Below are 9625 nucleotides of genomic sequence, written 5' to 3'. Positions count from 1 at the left end.
TTGTTGTTGTAAAGGGAATGAAATGGTATGATTGAAGTTTGATTTAAGGAAGTTCATACAATCAGTATTACAAGTTGACTTCACATTTAACTGAATAGAAGAAGTTAATGCAATGGCTAATGGTGACTTCCATTGAAATGATACTGAGTTTGGATATGGCATTAAAAGTAATTGGTTTTGGACGTTCAGACCATTTCCAGCAAATACTGAAGAGATAAATACAATGAAAAGGAATAACATAAGAAAAATAATGAGCGAATTTTAAGTTCTATTTCTTTTAAATAAAAACATAAAAATTAATTTTGTTATTACTGCCAAAACTAAAAACAAAACTAAGAAATATATTGATTTATATGAATAATAACAATTCCAATATATCCTTTAATAACAGTCAAGACCATCAGCCAGTATCTGATGATGAGAGTAGTGATGAAGAAGATTTTTTTGATATTCTGTTACAAAGGATAGAAATTATAAGACATACTACTGAAGAGAGTGAACTAGAAGTTGAATCAGATGAGAGTATTAACCAAAGTGATAATGAGCCTGAAAGAAATTACCAAACAACTCCATTAACTTATAGCTATTTATTAAGCCAGAACTATATCCCACCGAATGAAGGGGAATTAACAGAACATCAATTAGTTGTTCCATTAATTATTGGGAATGTATTTCTTCAGCCTGAGACAACAGCACCATTTATTTTACGAGGAGGATTGTGTGGAACATTTAGACAGCTATTAAGGAGTTCTAATGGTATATTACGTGCATGTATTATTAATGAACACAGCTTTGAAACGAGTGAATTAAAAGAAGTTTATGGATGTATAGGAAATGTAATTAAATATGAAGATCATGAAAGTTCAATTGCAATTATTTTCAAAGGGATTAAACGATGTAAACTAATTACAAACAACAGAAGAGAAACAATAATTCCAATTGGAAAAGTAGAAATTATTCCAGATATGAAAGACATAAATTATTTATATTCAATGATTGTTAATAATGGATGTTATGGTTATCAATATTGGAAGTTACATTGTCTTGAACATTCTAAAAAACAAATTATTGACTTTATAAAAAAAATAGAAGGAGATTTAATTTCTGAACAATTAGAATCAATTCAAGACACAAATGAATTTCTTACAGCAGTTCATAGTCATCTTCCATTATCTATAAAGGATGAATTACAATATGAACGAGCACAAACAGTAGAAGATGCAATTAAAATATGTATTCATTGTATTCAATCCACTCAGTTAAAGTGTGCATGTTGTAATGAATTTAATATTAAAACAATATTTTGTCCAACTGAAAATATCTTCTCAATTTCAACAAGTGGGATTAGTTCAAATCATGTTAATCCTTCAGGATTTACATTTACTGTAACTACAGCAATTCATTGTTCTAATTTGAGAGTTGAAACACAACCATCTTATGAATTTTCATGGTTTGAAGGTTATGCTTGGCAAATTATTGTATGTAAATCTTGTGAAAGTCATATTGGATGGAAATTTACTACCCAAAATGATTTATTAAAACCAAAAGTATTTTATGGACTACGTTCTGATTGTTATATTGTTGCTCAATGAATAAAACAAAAGTAAATAAGTTAATTATCAATTAAAACAATAAAATTTCTTTTTGTGTTTCAGACTTTATTTCTGTGTTAACTATAGTAGTAATTTGGTCCATTAATACAGTTGCTGCCATTCTAATTTGTTTGTTTGGATGATTTACTGTATCAACTTGTAATTGACTTAGCACTTTGTTGATTTGATCACTACAATTCCATATGAATATGTCAGGAGAAATTAAAGAAATTACTTGGAGTAATCCTGAGAGTAATGAAAGAACTACTCGATCATTTGAACGACAATTTTGATAGAGAATAAGCCAATCATTTACAATACTGGCAGTGCCATAGTCTTTGAGATAATCAATTGCTTGACATATATTATATTCAAATTTATTTTCATAACACCATTGAACAATATATTCTCTCAAAGGGTCTATCCAATCCTGATAATAACCACATTTTTTCATTGTTTTAAGTACAATATCTTTATCAACTAAAATTTTTTCGATTAAAATAGTACTTCCTCTTTTTTTACAATATATAGATTTATCGGTAACAACTTCATATAAAATAGCAATTTGCCATTCTTCAAATTGTTCTATTCGATAAATATTTTTAATAGTTAATATCTTTCTTATAATCTCCTCTAAGTAAGGCCCAACAAATTTATTTGATTTCTTAATCAATTCTACTCCAATACTTAATGTCAATTCTACTTCTTCATATGTTCTATTAGTAAAGTCATCAAACAGTTCTAACCATTCAATAACATGTTTTGGTTTTTTCACTTTTCGTTCAGAAGTTTCTTTTTCATTTAATTCTTTAATTTGAGATGAGACATTATTTATTATATTTTTATCTTCTAGTTGTTCATTCTCACCAGAGAGAATATTCTCATCAATTGGAATATTACTTTCTTTTATATCTTCAATACCATCAGCTTCAATAGATAGGTTGATATTCCATTGATAATCTGTTCTTTTTTCTTTATTACTTATTTCCATTTCATTTATTAAGACTAATGCAAGTTTTTGTATTCTTTTAACTGGTGAAGAAATTCTTAAATTAACTCCATTAGATAGTAATGATGTTTTTGTTGAATATGGAAGACAGCGAATAATATAAATGATGTATTGTGTCAAAGTCCATTGAGAAGAAGGAGAAATTGTTGTTGCATAAGTTTTATTTGAATAAAGTGAAAATATCAATGAAATTAAGTGAATTGCTTTTGGAGAATGACATAATTGAAGCGCCAAGTGCATTAAGTAACATTGATTAATGGTGATATGGTCTTGATTAAATATATCATAATATAATGAGATATCAATTTGATAATTTTTATAAGATAACTCCTTTAACATTAATTCAAATTGTTGTTCAGTGAATTGAATTTTTTGATAAATGAATGATAAATAATCTATTCTCATTTGTAATGAACATTTGTCTAAATAGTGTAGAAGAATCTGATATTTATTAATAATTTCATTATGTTTTAGAACTGTTTTTATTCCTTTTTCTATGTGACTAATAGTTTTGAATTGTTTTAATGCATCAACTTGTTTTTCTAAATTAATTCCTTTTGAGAAAAAGATTTGATAATATACATAACTATAGAATGTATTAATATCAAAGAAATCATCACAATACCCGTTGAGTCGATTATTAATTTTCATTGCAATAGAAAGAATTTTATTAATGACTTTTGGTTGACAACTTTTGAGTAATTCACTGCACCAATTTTGACGTTCTTTAAAAAATCTTACAGATATTTCTTGTATTTTATATATTTGTTCTTCTGACCAATTTTGAGACTTATCCAATGAAGAAACAAGCATCATGAAATGTTGATAAACACTATGAGAGGAAAGAAATAGTACTATTTCTTCAATAGTTTTTTCTTCCACTGTTATCATCTCGTCTAATGATTGACTTAAACTTTGAGAAGAAAGAGAGGTGTTTTCTTCCCACAATAAAGCCATCTGAAAAATCTGTATGAACTTAAAAATATAAAAGGATGACGATTATATTAGATGTAGGGACAAAAGAAATCAAAGCAGGATTATCAAATGAGGAACTCCCATCATTAAGAATGTCTCCTTTCTGTTATAAACAAGAAAACAAATATATTAATTCAAGTTTTTTAAATTCAAAACAATGCATGAAAGATTATGAACCATGTATATTAAATGGAGAATTAAATAAAGAGGCTTTTATTTCGACATTAGAAGAGGTATTTAAAATATATAACAGTGATTCTGTTGTATGGGTTAAGTCAAATGATCATCCAAGAATTATGGGAAATGAGTCATATGAATTATTATTTGAACGTTTTGGTATTGATAAAATTTATTCATCTCCATCTCCTGTTTTAGTTGCATTATCATATGGACAAACAAATGGATTAGTTTTAGAATGTGGGAATATTTCTTGTTGGTGTTCTGTAGTTTTTTCAGGGTATGTTCTTGAAAACTCAATAACTCAACTTAATCACGCAGGTATTTTCTTATCACAACAAATAGTAAATAGAATGGAGAGAGAGAATATTAACATTATTCCAAATCCACCAGAACATTCATCTCTGAGTTATATTAATCTTGCAAGAGATTCATTTATTGACCAATTGAAAGAAACTCCCAATACATTTAATCAATTTGATATAAATAGTTATTGTAGAGAGTTGTTATTTCCTTTAGTAGTTTGTTGTTATCTTAATTGATAATGCAAAAGTGCTCATTCATAGATAGATGAAAGTAATATTGGTGTAGATAATACTGTGTTAAAGTCTTTAATGAAATGTGACTATGACGTCATCATGGAAGTATCAAATAGATTAATACTAGCTGGTGGTACTTCTTTAGTCCCAAACCTTGGAGAAAAAGTTATAAATACAATGCATACTTATTTCCCTTCATTTTCTTGTGAGATTATTAAGGGACAAACACCAACACTCCAAAGATATGCAGCGTGGAGAGGAGGAGCAATGATTGCTGACACCAGATCTATTCAAAATATATGGGTTACAAAAAAGGATTATGAAGAGAATGGAATAGGGATTGTGGATAGAAAATGTGGGTAACATAAAGAAAAAAAAAATTAAATGTTAAAAGGAAATATCCTGGTTTTTCCATTTTCTTTAATGAATATACTTTTATTACTTTGAAAAGAACTCAAAAAAATTAAATTGTAACAAATGACAGTCAAACCACAAATTAAAATCAAATTTAATAGGTTAGTAACTGAGTGTTTTGATATTTCTAGACATATCCAAAAAAAATATGAAATACCAAATAGTTATATTAGTTTAATTAGTAAATTAACTGAACAACGAAATGCTACATTGAGACAACAACCAACTAAACAATTATTAAATGCACTTATAATATATCTGACTAGTTTAATTAGTATTTATAAAAGTGCTAAATGGATCGGAGTTGAGGCTATTTGGAAGACTAAAACAAAAGAGTTTAAAAGTTCATTAATGAAACATGAATTAATGTGTACATTATATAACATTGGAGTAACTTATTGTGAAGAAGAAGACTATAAAAGTTCATTACCATACTTTATGACAGCATTAGATATTTCAAAAAGTATTAATGGAATTTTAGGACCAGAAGAAATTGACTGCATTTCAAGAACAATTGCCAGTTACTCAGAAGAAAATCCAAGAAAAGCATTGAGCTTATTGGGAAAATCTGCTAAAGTATTGAAGAGAATTGGTTCAACCGAAAAGATATGGGCAAAGTTGGTTGAAACAATAGAAATAGGAAGATATTCTGTTATTATAGATGAAAGTTGGAGAAAGTATGCTGTTGACTCTTTACATAAATTAATTGAGAAACCAGATTTAAATGAATTTATAAAAATTACTCTAAAAATGTTTTGTGGGGCAATTGGTAAAGGAAAAGGAGAAAATAAAGACTGGGTATGGAATGAAACTGAGAATATTCAATGTGAACGTATTGACATTGAAAATAATGAAAGTGAATGGAAAATAAAAAAAGTAAAAGAAGAAGTAAAGGAAGAAAAAAAGATTCAAGAAGAAGTTCAACTAATTCCTAATAAGATAAATTGTGGATGGACTATAACTTTGTTATTAGACTTAATTAAAGAAGAAGAAATTTTCAACCGAGTCAATGAGATAGAAGAAGAAAATAAACGTTATGGACAAGGAAACTTAGAAAAAGAACTTATAGATAAATTGGAAGCAATAAAAAACTTAACTTATAAAATTCAAAGTTTAAAACAAAAAATACAAACTCAAAGAACAGGAGTTAATGAAATAAGTAATATTGACAAATTTAATGAATGGCTTAAATGTGGAGATCAGTCTGTTCATGAAAATTTTAAAAATGATGAGATGATTGACCAAAAACAATGGGACCAAATTGGTGTTACTATTCAAGCTTATGTTGCTTACCAATCAGTTTTAGAAATGATAAAGGATATTGAAAAAACTAAACAAGAAACTGATAAACAACGAAAAGATGATCAATCTACTCAACAATAATTAAATTATAATTTTTTAAACTCTTTTTTGTCAATTTTTATATTCTTTTTATTATTCATTTGACGTTGAATGTAATATATTAAATTGATTATATGGATTAAAATTACAAGTAAGCTCTCCAACAAGATATGCTACATTAGACTGACAACAACAAAATGACCGTGTTTTAATATTTGAATGAAAGCTACATTTGTACTTTGTTTCAGGAATATAACTAAGTAAAGGACACAGACATTTAGGAATTGCTGATATTGGAACTACTTTACCTTGTGACTCATAAAAAAATTTTACAAACGCTTCAAATGGAAGTGCATGCATAAATCCACTTTCACCAATCTTGTCATATAGTCCTGCTTTAGTTGCAAGATTTTCAATACATTGAACTCCTCTTCTAAATGAGAGACAAATAACTATTGGAACAAATGTCTCTCCACATTTTTTTGTAAACGTCCAAATAAAATTGTTAATGGTATTCCAAAGTAATAAGAAATCAGTTGGATGAGATGGATTATTTTCTGGTGTAATTCCATGCTCAAAATCAGCATGTTGTTTAGCTCTTAATAGGTATTGATTTGGAACTACTTCATTGATAATCTGAAGAAACGGTTTGACTGGTGCAGAGTTAGGGTCTAGTGTAAATGGTTGAATACATATTTCAATAGGAACGCACGTTTCATCTGTTGTATAATTTATTCCAAAATCAATAAAGAAAAAAGGTTGTTTAATTGCTTGTTCTCCACTTCTTTTAAGACAGTCTCGTAGGAAATTTTGTGCCAAATACATTAAGTTTCTTAGTTCAAATATTATTTTTTTTTTAAATCAAAAATATTTTTTAAATAACAAAAAAATGAATTAAGCGTCAAATGCATCAGCTGAGCGTATTGCTCCTTGAACAAGATTCGCATACTTAACAACCTCTTCTGATATATTACTTAATGATATTAATGCTGATATCTGAGAGTCGATATCATTTTCTAATAATTGGTCAACCACATTTAATGTTCTGTTTGTACGATAATCAAAATTACATAGTTTTAATGTTGTTTTTAATAATAAAAGAAGTAATTGCTCATCATTTGCATCATACATACTAACATAAGTTTCAAAGAAATCACTACTAGTTAATAAATTACCAATATTGTCATCTTCAGAATATAATATAATATTAACAAATAACCATGAAACTGCCGTTTTTAGGTTAAAAGATGTAGACTCTAAATATAATGTTACAATAGAAAAAAGTACATCATTAATAATGCTCTTAATAATTGATTGGTTTGGTGTATTAGCAAGATTGGATAATACAAAAACTATATGAATAACTGTACTATCTGTGAAATTAGATTTAAGTAAATGTTTTACTTTTAAGATAAATCCTTTATTAAAGATGTATGTTGAATACTTATCTCCGTGTTGAATAAGACAATTAATAGTTTCTAGTGATGGTGGTAGACATTCGTGTTTAGATGAATCAACTATTTGAAGAGCAGCATCACATAACCCATTTTGAATTATGAAATCTGAATTTTCAGGGTTTTGTGCTAAGAAAGATATTGAATACATGGCATCAACACAAACACTGTTTGCTATACTATTTATATTTGACTGAATGATTGGTACTAATGGTCTAATTGATTCAAAATCAACAAATGGTTCATTTCTACATAAATTACTAATTAAAAACATTAAATCAATTTGCATTGGTATTGAGTGTTTATAAAATTGAGCCATTTGTAGAATTACCCGAACAATAGCATTTGCTAATAATAAGTCTCTTGTTTTTGCTGAGTCTCCTGCTATATTAGCTAATAAATGAATAATCATTCTTTGAACACGTACATCATTTGAACATAACCCTTGTGCGGATATATTTATAATTTGTTCATCAATAAGATCATCAACATTTTGACTGGAGGCGGTTGCCAGAGAATTTAATATTTCAAGTGTTAATATTGCAATTTGTGGTTCAGGGTTTAGTATTTGAGAAATGAGCTCATTTAATAATCCACTTAATTTAATAAGTATTGATTGTGAGTTAGCACCGTTCTGCACAAAGGTTTGAATTTCTGATAATACATTAAATAATTCCTGATCATCCTTTGCTTCTCTTAGTCTTTTAATAAAATTATTTAGTTCATCAATTGGTTTACGAATTGCTGTTGGTGTAATTTCTTCTTCTTCTAAAGTTCGTGGCATATAGATAAACTTTCGTTGTCCTCCTTGAATTATCTCTTCTTCACTTTCTTCACTAAATGAAGTACGTCTTTTAGCTAAACAAGCTTCTCTCCTACTTTGTCTTAACTGCGATAATATCTGTTGTTTTTCTCTGACTGTTTGATTCATAAAATCTGCTCGTAAGTTGGACATATAAAATCTGATTTATGAGATGATTCTCTAAAACTAATTCATCCTTTTCTTTAAACAAAAACTCAATTTTCTTTCATCATGAACTTGTTCATAACTGTGTTTTCTTTTCTATCTATTCAGACAACTCTTAACAACAAAGTAATGATGATTAAACTAATCAATGCTAATACTTTTTTGTGGGTGAAAGTATAGTTTCTTTTATAATAAAATAATAAATCATCTAATTATTCATTTAATGAATTTCACTCTGACATATCAGAATTTTATCACATTATCTCCAGAAATTCGTGATTGGGTTTTGATCCCTTTACTTATTGTTACCGTGTGTTCTAATTACCTTCGAACTTATATAAATAATTATCTAGGTGGAGATGAAAAGCTTACTCCTCGTGCTCAACAGGGTTTGTTTATTTTATTTTTTAAAGGTATAAGACATACTCACACCATATAGAAGCAACTATTCTTCAAAAAGCCCAGCTCTTTTGTGAAAGACACTTTGTATTATTCTCTTCTACAGTAAAGAAATTGCGTGCTAAATTCACAGATGTTGAAAATGGAATTTTAATGATTCAAAAAGCCCCAACTGAAGACGGAGTTCCAAACATGCCTCAAATGGATCCAACAAGTATGCTTGGAGGAATGAAAGGGAATATGGTGATGATGATCATTCAAATAGTCTTAATGACATGGATTGGAAACATGTTCGATGGATTTCTTGTCTTAAAAATGCCATTCCCATTGAGTTATCGATTTAAATTAATTACTCAACAAGGTCTTGGGGGAATGGACCTTGATGTGTCTTATGTTAGTAGTATGAGTTGGTACATTTTAATATTTGCTGGTGGAAGATACATCATTCGATTATTTGATTTAAATGATGACGTAATGGATATAAGTGCTTCTATGGGAATGGCTATGCCAACTGGAAAAACAAATCCAATGGCTGCTATAACAGGTGTTGTGAGTAGTTTTAATAGTGCTGCTGACAGTATTAATATGATTGACCATGATGACAAATGTTTGATGGATACTATTGAAGACGATGTTATGAAGGATTTAGGACTAGTTACTGAAACAAAAGCCCAAAACAAATTGAAGAGAGATTAATTAATCTTCATTTTTTTTTCTTTTATTCCTCTTTAAGAACTCTTGTTGGTAATGCCCCAATC

The 9625-nt window shown here is 28.3% G+C and overlaps 7 protein-coding genes across 7 annotated transcripts; 4 read left to right on the top strand and 3 right to left on the bottom strand.

Moving 5' to 3' along the window:
• Nucleotides 1-353: 353 nt before the first annotated feature.
• On the top strand, nt 354-1592 carry ENU1_096040 (hypothetical protein; the record flags this gene model as incomplete). The annotated part of the gene is made up of 1 exon (XM_008859174.1): nt 354-1592. The coding sequence occupies one exon, from the start codon at nt 354-356 to the stop codon at nt 1590-1592; it is 1239 nt and encodes a 412-aa protein (XP_008857396.1).
• A 31-nt stretch (nt 1593-1623) lies between these two features.
• ENU1_096030 (hypothetical protein) lies at nt 1624-3558 on the bottom strand (the record flags this gene model as incomplete). Its single annotated transcript, XM_008859173.1, has 1 exon — nt 1624-3558. The coding sequence occupies one exon, from the start codon at nt 3556-3558 to the stop codon at nt 1624-1626; it is 1935 nt and encodes a 644-aa protein (XP_008857395.1).
• Nucleotides 3559-3593: 35 nt separating this feature from the next.
• ENU1_096020 (actin, putative) lies at nt 3594-4655 on the top strand (the record flags this gene model as incomplete). Its single annotated transcript, XM_008859172.1, has 2 exons — nt 3594-4274; nt 4320-4655. 2 exons carry the CDS (start codon nt 3594-3596, stop codon nt 4653-4655), a joined length of 1017 nt encoding a protein of 338 aa, XP_008857394.1.
• Nucleotides 4656-4769: 114 nt separating this feature from the next.
• On the top strand, nt 4770-6089 carry ENU1_096010 (hypothetical protein; the record flags this gene model as incomplete). Its single annotated transcript, XM_008859171.1, has 1 exon — nt 4770-6089. The coding sequence occupies one exon, from the start codon at nt 4770-4772 to the stop codon at nt 6087-6089; it is 1320 nt and encodes a 439-aa protein (XP_008857393.1).
• A 51-nt stretch (nt 6090-6140) lies between these two features.
• Nucleotides 6141-6872, bottom strand: ENU1_096000 (hypothetical protein; the record flags this gene model as incomplete). Its single annotated transcript, XM_008859170.1, has 1 exon — nt 6141-6872. The coding sequence occupies one exon, from the start codon at nt 6870-6872 to the stop codon at nt 6141-6143; it is 732 nt and encodes a 243-aa protein (XP_008857392.1).
• A 69-nt stretch (nt 6873-6941) lies between these two features.
• Nucleotides 6942-8456, bottom strand: ENU1_095990 (importin alpha, putative; the record flags this gene model as incomplete). Its single annotated transcript, XM_008859169.1, has 1 exon — nt 6942-8456. The coding sequence occupies one exon, from the start codon at nt 8454-8456 to the stop codon at nt 6942-6944; it is 1515 nt and encodes a 504-aa protein (XP_008857391.1).
• A 235-nt stretch (nt 8457-8691) lies between these two features.
• ENU1_095980 (hypothetical protein) lies at nt 8692-9563 on the top strand (the record flags this gene model as incomplete). The annotated part of the gene is made up of 2 exons (XM_008859168.1): nt 8692-8857; nt 8908-9563. The coding sequence occupies 2 exons, from the start codon at nt 8692-8694 to the stop codon at nt 9561-9563; spliced, it is 822 nt and encodes a 273-aa protein (XP_008857390.1).
• Between the last annotated feature and the right edge of the window lie 62 nt (nt 9564-9625).

The sequence above is a fragment of the Entamoeba nuttalli genome (genome assembly GCF_000257125.1).
Source record: "Entamoeba nuttalli P19 unplaced genomic scaffold asmbl_4179, whole genome shotgun sequence".
In the NCBI taxonomy this organism is placed as follows: Eukaryota; Evosea; order Mastigamoebida; family Endamoebidae; genus Entamoeba; species Entamoeba nuttalli.
Note: the sequence above shows the minus strand (reverse complement) of the source record. Positions and strands in the feature narration are given on the sequence as shown.